The sequence below is a fragment of the Ranitomeya variabilis genome, chromosome 2 (assembly GCF_051348905.1).
Source record: "Ranitomeya variabilis isolate aRanVar5 chromosome 2, aRanVar5.hap1, whole genome shotgun sequence".
Taxonomy (NCBI): domain Eukaryota; kingdom Metazoa; phylum Chordata; class Amphibia; order Anura; family Dendrobatidae; genus Ranitomeya; species Ranitomeya variabilis.
This window is the reverse complement of record NC_135233.1, coordinates 17,479,828-17,501,189: the sequence shown is the minus strand read 5'-3', so window position 1 is coordinate 17,501,189 and position 21,362 is coordinate 17,479,828. Positions and strand designations below refer to the sequence as shown.

The 21,362-nt window shown below is 42.2% G+C and overlaps 1 protein-coding gene across 4 annotated transcripts in view; it reads left to right on the top strand.

The window, feature by feature from the left end:
- LRFN2 (leucine rich repeat and fibronectin type III domain containing 2) overlaps positions 1-19,716 on the top strand; it is a 579,865-nt gene extending 560,149 nt beyond the window's left edge. For 3 of the 4 annotated variants that reach the window (XM_077282049.1, XM_077282050.1, XM_077282051.1), the window contains exon 4: positions 16,326-19,716. In XM_077282049.1, coding sequence (XP_077138164.1) covers positions 16,326-17,250 — 925 coding nt within the window. In that variant the 3' untranslated portion in view covers positions 17,251-19,716. The remainder of the gene's footprint in view (positions 1-16,325) is intronic. The other variant, XM_077282052.1, reaches the window with a different exon arrangement.
- The last annotated feature ends 1,646 nt before the right edge of the window (positions 19,717-21,362 follow it).

Genomic DNA, 21,362 nt, shown 5'->3' with positions numbered 1-21,362 from the left:
AGACAGGAGAGCTGTGTGTGCTGCATGCACTGATGGTATACTGCAGGGAGACAGGAGAGCTGTGTGTGCTGCATGCACTGATGGTATACTGCAGGGAGACAGGAGAGTTGTGTGCTGCATGCACTGATGGTATACTGCAGGGAGACAGGAGAGCTGTGTGCTGCATGTACTGATAGTATACTGCAGGGAGACAGGAGAGCTGTGTGCTGCATGCACTGATGGTATACTGCAGGGAGACAGGAGATCTGTGTGTGCTGCATGCACTGATGGTATACTGCAGGGAGACAGGAGAGCTGTGTGTGCTGCATGCACTGATAGTATACTGCAGGGAGACAGGAGAGCTGTGTGCTGCATGCACTGATGGTATACTGCAGGGAGACAGGAGAGCTGTGTGTGCTGCATGTACTGATGGTATACTGCAGGGAGAAAGGAGAGCTGTGTGTGCTGCATGCACTGATGGTATACTGCTGGGAGACAGGAGAGCTGTGTGTGCTGCATACACTGATGGTATACTGCAGGGAGACAGGAGAGCTGTGTGTGCTGCATGTACTAATAGTATACTGCAGGGAGACAGGAGAGCTGTGTGTGCTGCATGCGCAGATGGTATACTGCAGGGAGACAGGAGAGCTGTGTGCTGCATGCACTGATGGTATACTACAGGGAGACAGGAGAGCTGCGTGTGCTGCATGCACTGATGGTATACTGCAGGGAGACAGGAGAGCTGTGTGTGCTGCATGTACTAATGGTATACTGCAGGGAGACAGGACAGCTGTGTGCTGCATGTACTGATGGTATACTGCAGGGAGACAGGAGAGCTGTGTGCTGCATGTACTGATGGTATACTGCAGGGAGACAGGAGAGCTGTGTGTGCTGCATGTACTGATGGTATACTGCATGAAGACAGGAGAGCTGTGTGTGCTGCATGTACTGATGGTATACTGCAGGGAGAAAGAGCTGTGTGTGCTGCATGCACTGATGGTATACTGCAGGGAGACAGGAGAGCTGTGTGTGCTGCATGTACTGATGGTATACTGCAGGGAGACAGGAGAGCTGTGTGTGCTGCATGCACTGATGGTATACTGCAGGGAGACAGGAGAGTTGTGTGTGCTGCATGCACTGATGGTATACTGCAGGGAGACAGGAGAGTTGTGTGCTGCATGCACTGATGGTATACTGCAGGGAGACAGGAGAGCTGTGTGTGCTGCATGTACTGATGGTATACTGCAGGGAGACAGGAGAGCTGTGTGTGCTGCATGCACTGATGGTATAATGCAGGGAGAGCTGTGTGTGCTGCATGCACTGATGGTATACTGCAGGGAGACAGGAGAGCTGTGTGTGCTGCATGCACTGATGGTATACTGCAGGGAGACAGGAGAGTTGTGTGTGCTGCATGCACTGATGGTATACTGCAGGGAGACAGGAGAGCTGTGTGTGCTGCATGTACTGATGGTATACTGCTGGGAGACAGGAGAGCTGTGTGTGCTGCATGCACTGATGGTATACTGCAGGGAGACAGGAGAGCTGTGTGCTGCATGCACTGATAGTATACTGCAGGGAGACAGGAGAGCTGTGTGTGCTGCATGCACTGATGGTATACTGCAGGGAGACAGGAGAGTTGTGTGCTGCATGCACTGATGGTATACTGCAGGGAGACAGGAGAGCTGTGTGTGCTGCATGCACTGATAGTATACTGCAGTGAGACAGGAGAGCTGTGTGTGCTGCATGCACTGATGGTATACTGCAGGGAGACAGGAGAGTTGTGTGTGCTGCATGCACTGATGGTATACTGCAGGGAGACAGGAGAGCTGTGTGTGCTGCATGTACTGATGGTATACTGCTGGGAGACAGGAGAGCTGTGTGTGCTGCATGCACTGATGGTATACTGCAGGGAGACAGGAGAGCTGTGTGCTGCATGCACTGATGGTATACTGCAGGGAGACAGGAGAGCTGTGTGTGCTGCATGTACTGATGGTATACTGCAGGGAGACAGGAGAGCTGTGTGTGCTGCATGCACTGATGGTATACTGCAGGGAGACAGGAGAGTTGTGTGCTGCATGCACTGATGGTATACTGCAGGGAGACAGGAGAGCTGTGTGTGCTGCATGCACTGATGGTATACTGCAGGGAGACAGGAGAGTTGTGTGCTGCATGCACTGATGGTATACTGCAGGGAGACAGGAGAGCTGTGTGTGCTGCATGCACTGATAGTATACTGCAGGGAGACAGGAGAGCTGTGTGTGCTGCATGCACTGATGGTATACTGCAGGGAGACAGGAGAGTTGTGTGCTGCATGCACTGATAATATACTGCAGGGAGACAGGAGAGCTGTGTGTGCTGCATGCACTGATGGTATACTGCAGGGAGACAGGAGAGCTGTGTGTGCTGCATGCACTGATGGTATACTGCAGGGAGACAGGAGAGTTGTGTGTGCTGCATGCACTGATGGTATACTGCAGGGAGACAGGAGAGCTGTGTGTGCTGCATGTACTGATGGTATACTGCTGGGAGACAGGAGAGCTGTGTGTGCTGCATGCACTGATGGTATACTGCAGGGAGACAGGAGAGCTGTGTGCTGCATGCACTGATGGTATACTGCAGGGAGACAGGAGAGCTGTGTGTGCTGCATGTACTGATGGTATACTGCAGGGAGACAGGAGAGCTGTGTGTGCTGCATGCACTGATGGTATACTGCAGGGAGACAGGAGAGTTGTGTGCTGCATGCACTGATGGTATACTGCAGGGAGACAGGAGAGCTGTGTGTGCTGCATGCACTGATGGTATACTGCAGGGAGACAGGAGAGTTGTGTGTGCTGCATGCACTGATGGTATACTGCAGGGAGACAGGAGAGCTGTGTGTGCTGCATGTACTGATGGTATACTGCTGGGAGACAGGAGAGCTGTGTGTGCTGCATGCACTGATGGTATACTGCAGGGAGACAGGAGAGCTGTGTGCTGCATGCACTGATGGTATACTGCAGGGAGACAGGAGAGCTGTGTGTGCTGCATGCACTGATGGTATACTGCAGGGAGACAGGAGAGCTGTGTGTGCTGCATGCACTGATGGTATACTGCAGGGAGACAGGAGAGCTGTGTGCTGCATGCACTGATGGTATACTGCAGGGAGACAGGAGAGCTGTGTGTGCTGCATGCACTGATGGTATACTGCAGGGAGACAGGAGAGCTGTGTGTGCTGCATGCACTGATGGTATATTGCAGGGAGACAGGAGAGCTGTGTGTGCTGCATGCACTGATGGTATACTGCAGGGAGACAGGAGAGCTGCGTGTGCTGCATGCACTGATAGTATACTGCAGGGAGACAGGAGAGCTGTGTGCTGCATGCACTGATGTTATACTGCAGAGAGACAGGAGAGCTGTGTGTGCTGCATGCACTGATAGTATACTGCAGGGAGACAGGAGAGCTGTGTGTGCTGCATGCACTGATGGTATACTGCAGGGAGACAGGAGAGCTGTGTGTGCTGCATGCACTGATGGTATATTGCAGGGAGACAGGAGAGCTGTGTGTGCTGCATGCACTGATGGTATACTGCAGGGAGACAGGAGAGCTGTGTGCTGCATGCACTGATGGTATACTGCAGGGAAACAGGAGAGCTGTGTGTGCTGCATGCACTGATGGTATACTGCAGGGAGACAGGAGAGCTGTGTGTGCTGCATGCACTGATGGTATACTGCAGGGAGACAGGAGAGCTGTGTGTGCTGCATGCACTGATGGTATACTGCAGGGAGACAGGAGAGCTGTGTGTGCTGCATGCACTGATGGTATACTGCAGGGAGACAGGAGAGCTGTGTGTGCTGCATGCACTGATGGTATACTGCAGGGAGACAGGAGAGCTGTGTGTGCTGCATGCACTGATGGTATACTGCAGGGAGACAGGAGAGCTGTGTGTGCTGCATGCACTGATGGTATACTGCAGGGAGACAGGAGAGTTGTGTGCTGCATGCACTGATGGTATACTGCAGGGAGACAGGAGAGCTGTGTGCTGCATGTACTGATAGTATACTGCAGGGAGACAGGAGAGCTGTGTGTGCTGCACGTACTGATGGTATACTGCAGGGAGACAGGAGATCTGTGTGCTGCATGCACTGATGGTATACTGCAGGGAGACAGGAGAGCTGTGTGCTGCATGTACTGATAGTATACTGCAGGGAGACAGGAGAGCTGTGTGCTGCATGCACTGATGGTATACTGCAGGGAGACAGGAGAGCTGTGTGTGCTGCATGCACTGATAGTATACTGCAGGGAGACAGGAGAGCTGTGTGCTGCATGCACTGATGGTATACTGCAGGGAGACAGGAGAGCTGTGTGTGCTGCATGTACTGATGGTATACTGCAGGGAGAAAGGAGAGCTGTGTGTGCTGCATGTACTAATGGTATACTGCAGGGAGAAAGGAGAGCTGTGTGTGCTGCATGTACTAATAGTATACTGCAGGGAGACAGGAGAGCTGTGTGTGCTGCATGCACTGATGGTATACTGCAGGGAGACAGGAGAGCTGTGTGCTGCATGCACTGATGGTATACTGCAGGGAGACAGGAGAGCTGCGTGTGCTGCATGCACTGATGGTATACTGCAGGGAGACAGGAGAGCTGTGTGTGCTGCATGTACTAATGGTATACTGCAGGGAGACAGGACAGCTGTGTGCTGCATGTACTGATGGTATACTGCAGGGAGACAGGAGAGCTGTGTGCTGCATGTACTGATGGTATACTGCAGGGAGACAGGAGAGCTGTGTGTGCTGCATGTACTGATGGTATACTGCAGGGAGAAAGGAGAGCTGTGTGTGCTGCATGCACTGATGGTATACTGCAGGGAGACAGGAGAGCTGTGTGTGCTGCATGTACTGATGGTATACTGCAGGGAGACAGGAGAGCTGTGTGTGCTGCATGCACTGATGGTATACTGCAGGGAGACAGGAGAGTTGTGTGTGCTGCATGCACTGATGGTATACTGCAGGGAGACAGGAGAGTTGTGTGCTGCATGCACTGATGGTATACTGCAGGGAGACAGGAGAGCTGTGTGTGCTGCATGTACTGATGGTATACTGCAGGGAGACAGGAGAGCTGTGTGTGCTGCATGCACTGATGGTATAATGCAGGGAGAGCTGTGTGTGCTGCATGCACTGATGGTATACTGCAGGGAGACAGGAGAGCTGTGTGTGCTGCATGCACTGATGGTATACTGCAGGGAGACAGGAGAGTTGTGTGTGCTGCATGCACTGATGGTATACTGCAGGGAGACAGGAGAGCTGTGTGTGCTGCATGTACTGATGGTATACTGCTGGGAGACAGGAGAGCTGTGTGTGCTGCATGCACTGATGGTATACTGCAGGGAGACAGGAGAGCTGTGTGCTGCATGCACTGATGGTATACTGCAGGGAGACAGGAGAGTTGTGTGCTGCATGCACTGATGGTATACTGCTGGGAGACAGGAGAGCTGTGTGTGCTGCATGCACTGATGGTATACTGCAGGGAGACAGGAGAGCTGTGTGTGCTGCATGCACTGATGGTATACTGCAGGGAGACAGGAGAGCTGTGTGTGCTGCATGCACTGATAGTATACTGCAGGGAGACAGGAGATCTGTGTGTGCTGCATGCACTGATGGTATACTGCAGGGAGACAGGAGAGCTGTGTGCTGCATGCACTGATGGTATACTGCAGGGAGACAGGAGAGCTGTGTGTGCTGCATGTACTGATGGTATACTGCAGGGAGACAGGAGAGCTGTGTGTGCTGCATGCACTGATGGTATACTGCAGGGAGACAGGAGAGTTGTGTGCTGCATGCACTGATGGTATACTGCAGGGAGACAGGAGAGCTGTGTGTGCTGCATGCACTGATGGTATACTGCAGGGAGACAGGAGAGCTGTGTGTGCTGCATGCACTGATGGTATACTGCAGGGAGACAGGAGAGCTGTGTGTGCGGCTGTCAAGAAATATGAGGAACTTCTTAATGTTCCAATTACACATAAAGATTTCTGCAGCCTGCAGCAGCTTTTCGGTATGTGAATGGCATTCCCCTTGCAGCTTTCCCCCTTTAGCAACTGCAGTTTCCTCTGCCCTCATGTGCCTGTGTGTGATTCCCCTCACCCCTACTGCTATACAGCTTGTGTAACATGGAACCGAAAGTAAAAGGTTAGGAGCACATGGCAAACCAAGGCTTCTTTGTCCTTGCAAACTTAAATATCATAGCACCAATTAATAATAGAGTAGGAAAGCTCTACAGTTTTGATATGTGATCATGTCCTAAAATGAACACTGTACGACTGAGCTACACAGCCACTTCATGTGTGGACTTAATAGAAAGATAATTTCAGAACAAGAATAATGATAGTCCCGACATCACTCTACAAGGTTTCCAGATAGAGCTGTGGAATTCTTAAGCTTTTTCATAACTTTCAAAAGGCGAGTGCATGCCTTAGCTCCTTCCACTCAATGAGATCATGGGACAGAAAGTATTATAAGGCTATGAAGCCCCAATTAGGAAGTTGTCTTTCTGCCTGGGGAATCAGCCAGGAGAGGCTGTGCATTTTGACCTGATTATTTGGGGACGGTTCCCCTCCCCCCACCACTCCACATGGCGTGCCATTGACTGATAAATAAGTTTCATATTTTAATCCCTGTTATTTTGTAATTGCCTGTATATACTGTAACTGCCCCATTTTGTAACATCTTTTATATTTTTGTAAAAAGTGCCTACATTTTTTGGAGTAAAATCTATAAAACTTTTCTAGCTTTGTTCTTCTTACTCTAAACATACCCCACATGTCCTCCATGCTAAAACTACGGTACTGTTGGGTTGGCTCCTGACCCGATATTGATTAGAATTAGGAGCTGGTGGCAGCAAAGTGTGCTCTGGGGTATTTGGGGAGACTCTGGCAGTGAGGGACGGAGGTTATTTTGTGTATTACCCACCTGAGACTGGGGACATACATACCGCCCTCCCTGCAGAGTGCCAAATAGCCAGTACATAGTAAGGCAGCCATTCTGGTGACTACTTAGCCTACATGTAGTTACCTGACTGACCTGAGGGTAAAAGGGCGCCAGAGAGCTGCAAGTTCCAAAACAGGAACTAAAGGTGGGATCATGTAACTAAGGATGGTGCTATACATAATAAGTGAGTACACTATATACTAAGGGACTCTGCTATACATAATACGTGAGTACACTATATACTAAGGGACTGTGCTATACATAAGTGAGTACACTATATACTAAGGGACTGTGCTATACATTATAAGTGAGTACATTTTATACTAAGGGAATTTGCTATGCATAGTAAGTGAGTACACTATATACTAAGGGACTGTGCTATATATAAGTGAGTACACTATATACTAAAGGGAGTGTGCTATACATAATAAGTGAGTACACTATATACTAAGGGACTGCTATACATAAGTGAGTACACTATATACTAAGGGACTCTGCTATGCATAAAAAGTAAGTACACTATATACTAAGGGACTGTGCTGTACATAATAAGTGAGTGGACTATATACCAAGAGACTGCGTGATACATAATAAGGCTTCATCCCTGTTTGCTGTGTTGATGTGCTACACGCTTTTACAGACGCAATGAGCTTGTCCTATTCTGATCAACAAAATCGGATCAGAACAGATCATTCTCTGACCCTCACAGATCTCATTCTCAGAACCGTGATTTTTATATATATGCGAATGGACCTATAAAACTCTGTCTAAAAGTCGGTGTGCCATCATGAAAAAAAAAACCTGGAAGCACACGGACATTTCACACAAATGTAATGTAGAATGTAGAATAAGGGGTTTAAAAAAAAAAAAAAAAATATATATATATATATATATATATATATATATATATATATATATATATATATATATACACTCACCGGCCACTTTATTAGGTACACCATGCTAGTAACGGGTTGGACCCCCTTTTGCCTTCAGAACTGCCTCAATTCTTCGTGGCATAGATTCAACAAGGTGCTGGAAGCATTCCTCAGAGAATTTGGTCCATATTGACATGATGGCATCACACAGTTGCCGCAGATTTGTCGGCTGCACATCCCAAAGATGCTCCATACAAGGCAGGATGGATCCATGCTTTCATGTTGTTTACGCCAAATTCTGACTCTACCATCCGAATGTCGCAGCAGAAATCGAGACTCATCAGACCAAGCAACGTTTTTCCAATCTTCTACTGTCCAATTTCGATGAGCTTGTACAAATTGTAGCCTCAGTTTCCTGTTCTTAGCTGAAAGGAGTGGTACCCGGTGTGGTCTTCTGCTGCTGTAGCCCATCTGCCTCAAAGTTCGACGCACTGTGCGTTCAGAGATGCTCTTAGGCCTACCTTGGTTGTAACGGGTGGCGATTTGAGTCACTGTTGCCTTTCTATCAGCTCGAACCAGTCTGCCCATTCTCCTCTGACCTCTGGCATCAACAAGGCATTTCCGCCCACAGAACTGCCGCTCACTGGATTTTTTTTCTTTTTCGGACCATTCTCTGTAAACCCTAGAGATGGTTGTGCGTGAAAATCCCAGTAGATCAGCAGTTTCTGAAATACTCAGACCAGCCCTTCTGGCACCAACAACCATGCCACGTTCAAAGGCACTCAAATCACCTTTCTTCCCCATACTGATGCTCGGTTTGAACTGCAGGAGATTGTCTTGACCATGTCTACATGCCTAAATGCACTGAGTTGCCGCCATGTGATTGGCTGATTAGAAATTAAGTGTTAACAAGAAGTTGGACAGGTGTACCTAATAAAGTGGCCGGTGAGTGTATATATCACTTCACGTCACACAGTGCAGACAGAATAATATCTAGATCCAGGCACTTACTGCTGACGTCTCGTCTGATTAGAGCCGCTTTCTGCTGTTTCTTCTCCATCTGGTCAGACCTTCATATCCACATCTCCCAGCCACAAGTCGTCTTGTCACAATGATCTTTGCAGCCCTGAAAATAACAAGGTCACATATGTAAGGAGGTGGCAGGGACCCTCATGTGCTTGCTCTCACCTGAACACGGAGAACATGTGTCATGTGCGGCACCCTGACAGTTATTTATGTTCACTGATGTAATGTGCCAAGAGTAAAGAGAGAGAAACGACAGAGATACTGGAGTCTGCCCGTATGGCAGAGGAAGGGAAAGTACAGGAAACTTTGCCCTGTGTGAACTGTGCTGCTGATGTGAAGAATGCAGATAAGAAGATGTCTCTGACTTGTGCTGTCTGTGAGATGAATACACTGCTGTCTAGAAGAGTTAAGCTGTTGGAAAATGACCTCGTCTCTGAAGTGATTTGCGGAGCTCATGAATGCAGAGCCGACATGGCAGCAGCTGAGGGGAATCTGACAGAGCCTGTGAGTGTGCTGTGGGGCATGCTGCACATGCAGCACAAGGGACTTATCTTTTCACGTACAAGGTGCCGGGGTGCTCACTGACTGTTGCTTAGTGAACTCGCCCACGACTACCACCCCGTGCCACATTGTTACATTTGGCGTAGTCAGCAGGATCGAATCCAGAAGCCCTGCAGCCACAGAATTGGTGGAGAATATTCCCTAGACTTGTGGACTGGTGACTGCCAGGAAAGAGTTAAAGATGGTGGCTGATGGTGACTTTAAGATGGTGCCGAACGCTGACAAGGAGACAGCTGTCAGTGGCACAAAGATAGATGGTGGTGCTGCCTTTCGTGGGCATTATGAAAGGAAATTGGCACCAAAAGGAAGGAGGCCACATCCCCCTGTGATTAATGCCAGGCCGAAATGGGTACGGGTGAAGAATAAGCTTCAGCCTTTCCAGCAGAGCATGAGGAAACAGGTGGAGCAGCCAGAAGTATCTCCACCCACGAACGGGTGGAGCCTAGAAGAGCGATGACATTTCCCAGCAAGTTACTAAGAACAGAGACACCGCAGATGCAGAGGAGACAGCGCTTGAAGGAATGACAGAGAAGCCGGAAGTCATGGAGAGAGGGACCGTCATGGCCGTGATTCCAAGATCACATGGCCGCAGTGGAGGACTGTCGCAGCTGACCGGTGCTCTGGTGAGTGAGAGGTCTGCGCCCACCTCAGATCCCACACCGACTCCTGCCCCGTCACCTTCCCCGGCCCCTGCATCATACCCGCGACGTCTACCTGGACCCGGGTTCCCACTGCAGAAGAGGCCTGGTGGGTGGCAGGAGTAATTGAGGAGAGGAATCAGCAGGAGCGCCAAATTTTAAAAGATTTATCTATCTATTATCCATTCATCTTCTATCTATTATCTATTTATCGATCTATTATCTATCTAACTAGTATCTGTTATCTATCTATTAGCTATCTATTGTGTATATATATATATATATATATATATATATATATCGATCTATTATCTATCTATTATTTATCTATTATCTATCAATCTATCTATTATCTATTCATCTTCTATCTATTATCTATTTATCTATCTATTATCTAACTAGTATCTATTTGTTATCTGTTAGCTATCTATTGTGTATATATATATTGTCTATCGATCTATTATCTATCTCTATTATCTATCTATCATCTATTATCTATGTATTATCTAATATCTATGTATCACCTATGTATCTATATATTATCTCTTTGTCTCTATCCTATGATCTCTTCTTCATTTCTGGACTTTCTGGCCTCGCAGTCTGTGGATGTGTAATGGATACTGTCACTTGTGTGTATTGTCTCGTCCTCGGTGAGGATACTTTGCCTTTCCTGAACAGCTTACACAAGATTTGTCGAAATCTCTTTAATAAATAATCACAGAATCTCTGAACAGAAGGTTGAGGGAAGGGATTATAGAGATATCTGGAAACACCAGAATCCATTCATCACACTCTGCGCATCTCAGAGATGAAAACATCTTTTATTTTCTTCTCATTTGTTGTGTATCATTCAGAAACCGCAATATTGTGGCTGTGAATATTCTGCGTTCTGCTCCGTTACATTCTTTCTTCGTTCTTACACTCCTTCCATTATTTGTCCGCTATTTGTATTTTGTATTTATTCTCTTATGTGCCCTCCGCTCTATGTCTGGCTCATCACATTGCGCAGGTCACTTTTTTTTGTGGGCTTGTGTTAACATTTTCGGACACTTGTTAAAATGGCGCATGCTCCCATGATGGAACACACCTCGACACGTGACTTACGGTTCCGGTACCCTGCGTCACGGTTCCTGTCCCTTTTTTCATAAACTGTGACTCCATGGTTGTCGGCAGATTCACCACCATGGTAAGCACGCTTACCTATGAATGACACGGTTGGCTTAATCTTTGATGTACTCCTGCTCCCCGGGTACGGCTTCCATTCATACTGCACTCACTACTGCGTCTTCATTCCACTCAGGTCTTTCTTCTTCTTGGTCTAAATACCTTTGGTTCCAGAAATTATTATTTTTTATTATATCCCTGCTATTTGGCTGATATATATATATATATATATATATATATATATATATATATATATATATATATATATATATATATGTATATTTATTTAATGTACCTCTCCCCATATAAAATCATTATTTTTATGATTTGTTTGAAGATCATTTGATTCATTGATGTATTTGATTGTAATTACTTTATGTTCCCTGTATTGCTATAATTCCAGTGATGAGATTTACGTATGATGTTTTTTCTTTATTGCATATAGATAACCTTGATAAAGGCAAAAACAGCCAAAACGTTGGATACTATTTCACTGGTCTCTTTAACCCCTTCATGACCCTGGGTATTTTAGTTTTTTCATTTTCGTTTTTCGCTCCCCTCTTTCCCAGAGCCATAACTTTTTTATTTTTCCGTCAATATGGCCATGTGAGGGCTTAGTTTTTGCAGGACAAGTTGTACGTTTGAATGACAAATTAGATTTTTGCATGTCATCTACTAGAAAACGGGAAAAAAATTCCAAGTGCATTGAAATTGCAATCTCACACATGTTTTTTGTTTGGCTTTCTTGATAGATTCACTAAATGCTAAAACTGACCGGCTATTATGATTCTCCAGGTCAGTACAAGTTCATAGACACCAAACATGTCTAGGTTCTTTTGTATCTAAGCAATAAAAAAAATTCCAAACTTTGCTAAAAAAAAAAAATCCGCAATTTTCCGATACCCGTAGCGTCTTCAATTTTCGTGACCTCGGGTCGGGTGTGGGCTTATTTTTTGTGTGCCGAGCTGATGTTTTTAATTATACTTTTTTGGTGCAGATATGTTCTTTTGATCGCCTGTTATTACATTTTAATGCAATGGCGACCAAAAAAACGTAATTCTGGCATTTTGAATTTTTTTCTCGCGATGCCATTCAGCTATCAGGTTAATCCTTTTTTTATTGATAGGTCGGGCGATTCTGAATGTGGCGATACCAAATATGTGTAGGTTTGATTTTTTTATTGTTTTATTTTGAATGGGGCGAAAGGGGGTGATTTAAACTTTTCTATATTTTTTTTCATATTTTTTAAAACTTTTTTTACTTTTGCCATGCTTCAATAGCCTCCATGGGAGGCTAGAAGCTGGCACAACTGGATCGGCTCAGCTTCATAGGAGCAATGCATAGATCGCTCCTATGCAGCTGAATTACAGGCTTGCTATGAGCGGCGACCACAGGGTGGCGCTCACAGCAAGCAGGCATCAACAACCATAGAAGTCTTCAATAGACCTCTGGTTGTCATGCCGATGCATCGCTGACCCCCGATCATGTGACGGGGTCAAACGATGCGCTCATTTCCGGCCCGATGGCCACAAGCGGTAGTTAAATGCCGCGGTCAACGTTTGACAGTGGCATTTAACTAGTTAATAGCGGCGGGTGAATCGCTGGACATGTCCGGGCTTTGATGCGGGCTCACCGCTGGAGCCTGCATCAAAGCAGGGGATCTGACCTTGGACGTACTATCCCATCCGATGTCAGAAAAGGGATAATAAATTTATTTGAAAATAATTTTTTTCTCTTGTACATTTATAAATATGAATAAATTAATCAATAAAGTCACAAAGCTGCCATGTAAGCAGCTATCTCTGCAGAAATCAACTGTCCAGTAAGCATATGAAGAGCAAGACTCGGGGCGTTTTGATTATTTTTGTGGTAGCTGCATTTTAAAAGGATCTAATGAGACCGTCCCTTTAAGATCTTGGATTTAATATTACTATTTATCAAACTAAAAGTAGCAAAGTGTGAAGTGCAACAATGAAAGTGTAAATAGTAAAGTGCAAAGTGTGAAGTGCAAAGTGTGAATTGTAAAGTGTAACATGCAAAGTGTAACATGTAAAGTGTAACAAGTAAAGCGTGAATTGTAAAGTGCAAAGTGAATTGCAGAGTTTGAATTGTAAAGTGTAGCATGTAAAGCGTGAATTGTAAAATATAGTGTGTAATGTTTAAATTGTGAATTTTAAAGTGTGGAATAGAAAGTATGAATTGTAAACTTCAATGTGTAAAATGTGAATTGTAAAGTGTAACAGGTAAAGTGTAACATGCAAAGCGCAATGTGGAGTGTGAAAGCGTGAATTGTAAAGTGCAAAATTGTTAAGTGTAATGTTTGAATCGTAAAGTATAAAGTGTGAATTAAAAAGTGTAACACACAAAGTGCAACATTTAAAGTGTGAAGTGTAAAGTGTGAACAGAAAAGAGTAGCATGTAAAATATAAAATGTGAAGTGTGAATTGTAAACTGCTAATTGTGAAGTGTAAAATGCCAACTGTAAAGTGTGAATTGAAAAGTGTAACATGTAAATTGTGAATTGTAAAGTGTAACATGGAACAATTGAATCATAAAGTGAAAAGTGTGAATTGAAAGTGTAACAAGTGTAAAGTGTAATATGTGAAGTGTGAATTGTAAAGTGCAAGCTGCGATGTTTAAAGTGCAGTGTTAGAGTGTACATGATACTGTAGTTGTATGTTTCTGTCTCTTGTGCAGAGCTGCCGGGCGCAGTCCTGAGCTGGACAGACATCATATGAGGAATATTTTTACACTAATTTGAGCGTTGTTGATAAAGTGCAAAGTGTGAATTGTAAAAGTGTGAAATACAAAGTGTGAATTGCAAACTGCAACGTGTAAATTGTGAATTGTAAAGTGTTACATGTAATGTAAAGCGCAATGTGGAACATGAAAGAGTGAATTGTAAAGTTCAAAATATGAATTGTAAAGTTTAACGTGCAATGTTTGAATCGTAAAGTGTGAATTGTAAAGTGTGAAATGCAAAGTGTGAATTGTAAACTGCAACGTGTAAATTGTGAATTGAAAAGTGTAACATGTAAAGTGCAAAATTAAAAGTGTGAATTGTAAAGTGTTAACTGAAAAGTGTAGCATATAAAATGTAACATGTAAAATGTGAATTGTAAAGTGCCAAGTGTAAATTGTAAAGTGCAAATTGTAAAGTGTGAATTATAAAGTGTAACATGTAAAGTGTAATATGTGGAGCATGAATTGTAAAGTGTAAAATGTAAAGTTTGAATTGCGAAGTATAAAGTGCAGTGTTAGAATGTACATGATACTGTAGCTATATATGTTTCTGCTGTTTCAGTCTCTTGTGCGGAGCTGCCGGGTGCAGTCCTGAGGTGGACAGACATCATATGAGGATTATTTTTACACTAATTTGTGGGTTGTTGATATTTTGAAGGACCTCGATGAGGTCTGAATGTTTCCATATGCTAAATATGTTACGTCTTGTGGAATGGTCATGGAGTAAAATTTGTCACTTCCGGGTTTCGTCACCTCAGGTTTTTCTCCATAGATAAATTCTCCAATTTAGTGCTTTCTGTCAATAATCTCCACATCATTCCCTGATTATGAATGTATAAAAAAAATATATCTGGCTTTCTAAAATAATGATTTCACTTAAATATTTTTAATAAAACAAAACAATCAATGAATTAATAAAAGAGAGAACAAAAAATGAATTATTTAGTGGAGGAATTCATAAAAATTGAAATGTATAAAAAAAAAGGAATGAGTGAATGAAGTCATTGAAAGAGTCGATAAATATAAGAAAATCAATGACTGAATGATAACATTCATGAAAAAAAGTGATGATGGTGAAAACCAATAAGTGAATTAAGAAATGAAAAAAATGACACAAGACTAATTGATGTAACAAATGAATATAAGAACGAAAATTGAACAAATTAATGAAATATCCCCGCAACAGCCACGAGAAGTGCAGCCGCGGGGACTTGAACATATTTTTCGAGCACGCCAAAGACACTTGGTTTTCACCCAAGCATGCTCAATAACTCCTTATCCAGCACGTCCGCTCATCAGTCATCACTAAAAATGATTGAATTGGTGATTAGTAGAATTATGGAATGCAAACAAAATAATAAATTAATTAATACATATGTAATTATTGGTTAAATATGGAATGTCTCAAAACATGAATAAATGAATGAATGAATCTATAAACAAATGAAATAAAGAACCAACAAATAATTGAATAATGGTATGTATGAAAATAAATGGAGGAGAGAACTAATGAATGAGAGTACTAATGAGTTAATTACTAATTGAACAACAAACGAAATATAGTAAAATGAATGAATCTTTAGTAGATGTAAAGAAAAAATGAGTGAGTGAATAGGTGAATGATTAAATGCATAAAAATGAACAAGTGAGTGAAGGAATGAATTAAATAATCTAATAAATGTCAGAAACAACAGAAGAATGAATGAATGAAACGAACAAAAAAATGTGAATGAATAATAAAATAAATGAATTACTTGAAAAACATCTAACAAAAGAAACAATACATTTACAAATTAATTAGATAAATTATAGAAATAAATGAAGCAACAAAAAGTAAAAGAAGAGAGGGTGCCAATCTATGCATGAAAGGAATGAAAAAATTATGAATGAATGAATGAGACTCAATGAATACAAGAATGAATAAACCAAACTAATATAACGATGGAGTAAATGAATTATTGAATGAAAACAAATCAAAGAAATTAACCTATGAATTTATGAATCAATTAGATAATTAAGACAAATAAATAAAGCATGAAAAAATAAAAGTAGAGAGTGCCATTTATGGTTAAAATGAATGAATCAATTAATGAATTAAATATACACTGAAGAAATAATAAATTAAGTAATCAATGGAAAAATAAAGAGGAATTAACTAAGGAATGAAACATTTTGCTAGAAATGTAAATCTTTGTGGAATATTGGATTGTCTACAAGGAAACAATTGCTGAATTGTACGGACACTGTAGGATATGACACTTGTAGATACTTAACTACTGTTACCCTCAGAAATGTGAATGATGAATATTTTTTTCACTTTGCACAATATAATGAATTCTTTTGTCATTCTCTTTGTTGTTTTTTATTGAAGGATGATCCCTGCTTCAAACAAAGCCTTTGTGGTGAACAACCTGGTGTCGGGGACGGCTTACGATCTGTGCGTCTTGGCCATTTGGGATGACACGGCAACAACTCTAACAGCCACCAACATCGTGGGATGCTCTCAGTTCTTCACCCAAGAGGACTATCAGCAGTGCCAGTCCATGCACAGCCAGTTCTTAGGGGGAACAATGATTCTAGTTATTGGCGGCATCATAGTTGCTACATTGCTGGTCTTCATTGTTATCTTAATGGTAAGATATAAAATTTGCAACAATTCCCAGGGCAAGATGGCCAATGTCACCGATGTCTATTCCCAAACTAATGGCGGAAATTCAGTGCAGAATGGCTTGCCACCACAAGTCAACCCAAAAGTGGTGGTGAGGAATGAACTAATGGAATTCAGATGTGGCTCAGTGCACAGTAGTGTCTCATCCTCTTCTAGTTCGGTGAATAGTCCAGAGGGTGATGACTATAGTCTACAGAGTAACCAAAGCACTCTGTCCAATAAATGGAGATCAGTCTCCAGGTCTAAACATAACATTGATAGACTTATGGGAGCGTTTGCCTCCCTGGAGCTGAGGTGTCAAAAAAAGGAGGATACTATAGACTCCAGGACTTCTACCACAGCCCACCAGTCAGACAAAGAGCCTTTGTTGGGCAACCAAGAGTCCAAAGTCCGTAGCCTCCTTATGTTACCTCTGGAGGGAAAAGCAAAACGTAGTCATTCTTTTGACATGGGGGACTTTGCCACAACTCAGTGTTGTAGTTACCCAAGAAAGATGACAAATATTTGGACTAGGAGAAGCCTCTCAGTTAATGGGATGCTTTTACAATATGATGATAGCGAATTTACAGGGAACACAACTAGAAGCACGTACGACAGCTCAGAATGGGTAATGGAAAGCACAGTGTAAATACGGTTCTTCTCCTTTATTGGCAGGCTTGCTGTTTCCTACGGCAAGTATAGCATACAAGAAAATACCCTATGAATTGAGTAGGTCTCTGACATCAGAGATGGGCAACACCAAAAGCCTCAGCAAGCGTTGCCAAGTCGAGACAGTTGTGTTAAGCCCCGGCAGTTGTGGACTGTTCCGAAGAAGCACGTGGTATAATCTAAGTGCTCCTTACCATAGAAACCCAAGAAAAAGACGTCTGAAGAAGGAATTATCATTCCTGTCTTTAAGTTCAAACCTATGATGAAGATCCACAGAGGCATCAGTAATGTGACGATGACGCCACCAACCATCCAAAAAACAGCACCATTTTTGGTCACCTCAAATTTTTTTTCCCTTCATTTCCTTTTAATGTTTTATTTCATTTTCTTTATTTCCCTATTTGTTTCTTTTTTTTCTTATCTGTTGTCGTCATATTGTTTTCTAGTCATTCCGATCTGCTTAATAAAGGGAAAGCGTTAACCAAATATATATTTTCAGACAAAAAAAAGTTATGTAGATCATTTACATATATACATTTTTTTTTTTCATACCAGCAGTGTTTCTGTTCGTTAGACATTTGAAGAAAAGGCAAAAAAATAAAAATTTGGGGATGTATTTAATTTTCAAAATTAAAAAAAAAAACAACTAAAAATTAGAATTGAATTTGTAAATTTATCGGGAAGAGGGGTTTATTATATTTTACAAGTGTGATCATTTTATGGGGTGGAGGGAAAGAGGATGTACAAACTTTAGAAACTTTGCTGTTGCTGATCTACCTATAATTATTATTAAAGCACCTAAAGTACGGTCTTGGCTCAAGAGTCGGTAAAGGTAATTTTTTTATTTAAAAATTTGTTTTTCAAATTTTGTGTTTTTTTTAAAACAAACCATATAGTTACTCTTTTCTGGCTCTGGAGATCCCAAAATATGGAAAAATGGCCGCTGCTATAGAAACACTGTAGCAACAGCTGAAAATCCAAAGCTTGTCCATCCATAAAACAATGAGTGAAGCCTTGTCATCCCCCTGAGGGTACTAGCTAACAAAATATATAGTGCTCAGAATTTAATAAGATATGACAAGATAAAAATTGTCATTCCAGATGTCAGCAACACAGTCAACCGTATCGTCCGGGAGTAGCAGGATTTCATTGACGGCTTGCACTTCCTAGTTAAAAAATACCTGGAGAGTACCAACGTTTTACGAAGGACTAAAATGGATTTTTGAGTCGTCCACCACCATTCTCATTAATGACTTTCTTGTGACTGAAAGGGAGAGAAAAAAAAAAAGTACTGTCAGCCATCATGGACTTGGTTAGCTCTGTTTTAATTTTGTTTCTACGATTTCTCCGGTCATTGGCATTTTTGTACAGGAAAAAAAAACAAACTAACAAGGTGAATATAATGTATAATGTTTTTTTATATCACAAAAGAAAAAAAAGAAAAAGAAAAAAAAAAGAAACGAGAGCTATATTGTGAGCCGGCTGTGTACTTCTCTTGTATGGTCATGTTTCCTACTTGGAATTTTAGAATATGACATTCATGTGGAAAAAGAAACATTTTTGCTACGAATTGTACAGTAAAAAAAATAATAATTCTGCAATGAAATCTGGGCTATTTTACTTACATAGAAATTTTATTATTTTTGGAATATTTGGAAAAATACAGGGAATAGAGTCACTAAGGACTATTCAACCCCCCGGGTCATGTATGGGATAGGGGCCCATAGAAATAGTCATACCTGCCAACTTTGGTAGGATCACTAATGACCACTACTCTTTGGGACATCTCAACCCTGAACTTGTGTTTTTGCCTCATACTCGCCCCATTCCACACCATCCATAATGTATGATTGGATGGAGTTCCACCTAAAGATGTAGCATCCCGTCACCGGGCACAAGAATGGAGGTTTAGCAGCACTTTAGCCAAATCTTCTGGGAGTCCGGGAGATTTTCCATTTTTTCCGGGAGCCTCCATAAGACTTGGCAATTGTGCAAAAAGTTCTGGAGTGACTTTGATACAGTTCCAAGGAGACACAGTAGGAAATGTTGGCGTCTAAATATATTTCAGATCCCTCAACATAGTGCGAATCATTCACTGTTGTGTCGCTAATTCATTCACATAAGTCGTTTACATCTTACATGGTCCTCAGGGTGCAGTTTATTGGACAGTATGTAAAAAAAATATTTAAAAGGATTGTTGTCGTATTCTTAAAAAAAGGCTGCTTTGTTATTAAAAAACAAACAAACATCGCCACACTGGTCTACAGGAAGTCTTTGGTATTGTAGCCGAGCCCCCTTTGAATTAAAATAGAGCTTAGCTACAAAGCTACACATAATCCCCGGACAGAGGTGACACTATTTTTGGGCTATGTATTTTTTTGTTAATGTTTAGGGTTTTATTTGGAGTTTTTAAAATTATAATAAAGAATTATTTTTTTTTCCATCAGTTTTTCATTGAATTTCTGTATTTTTAACAAAGCACACAAGAAAACTCATCCAAAGTATTAGGGAGGAAGGGAAAAAGTTATGGAAGGAGGGCGGGAAGATACATTTTAATGAGAATGGAATGAAGGAGAAGGATTAGATGCAAAGGAAAGGAAAAAAGGAACAAGGAGAACTAATAGATATCAAAATAAGTCATTTAGAACTTTTGTCAATTTTTGCATCAAAATGAAATGTTTATCTTTAGTATTCAACAAGATGTAATGTGCCGTTCGCATTATGATATGACTAGAGATGAGCGAACCCGAAGTGAAAAGTTCTGGGTTCTTACCTGACAGTTAGTGTCCGGTGCTAAAATCCAAACACGGACGTCTCTTGGCAATCCGTTGCAATGCTCGGAGTTCCAGGAGAAGAGCGAGAGACAGATTTTTCCAGCTCAAAAGTCCATGTCCCCATTGTTTTCAATGAGGACCTGAGGGTTCTGGTTTAAGTTCGGGTACAGCTTCGGTGCCCAAACCGAACTTTGGTCTAAAGCTTGGGTCTGGTAGCAGAACCTGAACATCCACAGGTCCGTTCATCCCTAGATATGATTAAACACAAGTGAAATAAGCGGAAGAAAGTTTTCATGAAAACTGGAGAGATATAATAAAGGGGGAAGGTTGTTTAGAGGAACTTCGATTAGATAAGACCACATTGACCCAAGGTTCCCATCTCTCGTAATATCTTGGGAAATAGATGTTTATGGTATTGTTTTTTAAAGAATTATTTTTGATCTACAGAATTGGAATATAGAAGTTAGTGAGTCCTGCTTTGAGCAGGGGGTTGGCCCAGATGACCCAGGAGGTCCCTTCCAACTCTAACATTCTATGATTCTAAGTTAGTGAACCATTTCATCAGATTACCATCTTCACACTACAGATAAAAGACCCCGCTAACCCAAAAACAATACTTCTGTAGAAGAGAAAAGCCAATATTTGAGGTGAATCAAATCTGTTTGAAATGTATAAGAAAAAAAAATTAGATTCTTAAAAATGCATGCCAACAAAATGCCAGCTGGCTGCCATTTTGCTAGAATTCTAAGGGCTTAGACGTGATATAAAAAAGGAATACTCACCAGCCTTCACCTGTCTTCATTGGTCCTGTTACTGGTGCTGTCTTCACTAGCATCTTTAGCATCTCCAATGTAGCAGGAGTCCAGGAGGCCATGACAATGCCGGCACCAGAAGACAACGAGGATGGTTCAATGAAGACCACACCGGTGACTGGAGCAAAGGAAAAGACAAGAAAAAAGTGAGGACCACCCATGTATCTTGGGCTCTGAGGTTTGTAAAAATCTCACCGTATAATTGTATATACTGCCTTGAAAAATTATTCATTCTCCGTGAACTTTTCCACATTTTTTCACGATACACCTACAAACATAAATGGATTTTTTTGATTATACAGGGTTTTCTAATTGTCTTAAAAATATAAATCTGAAAATTATGAGGTGCAGTTATATTCAGCCCCTGAGGCAATGCTTTGTAGGATCACCTATCACTGCAGTTACATAGAAGACTGATAGGATTTAGGTCTGGACTGTGACTGGGTCGTTCACACACATGAACATGCTCTGAACTAGACTATCCATTGTAGATCTGGCAGGATGTT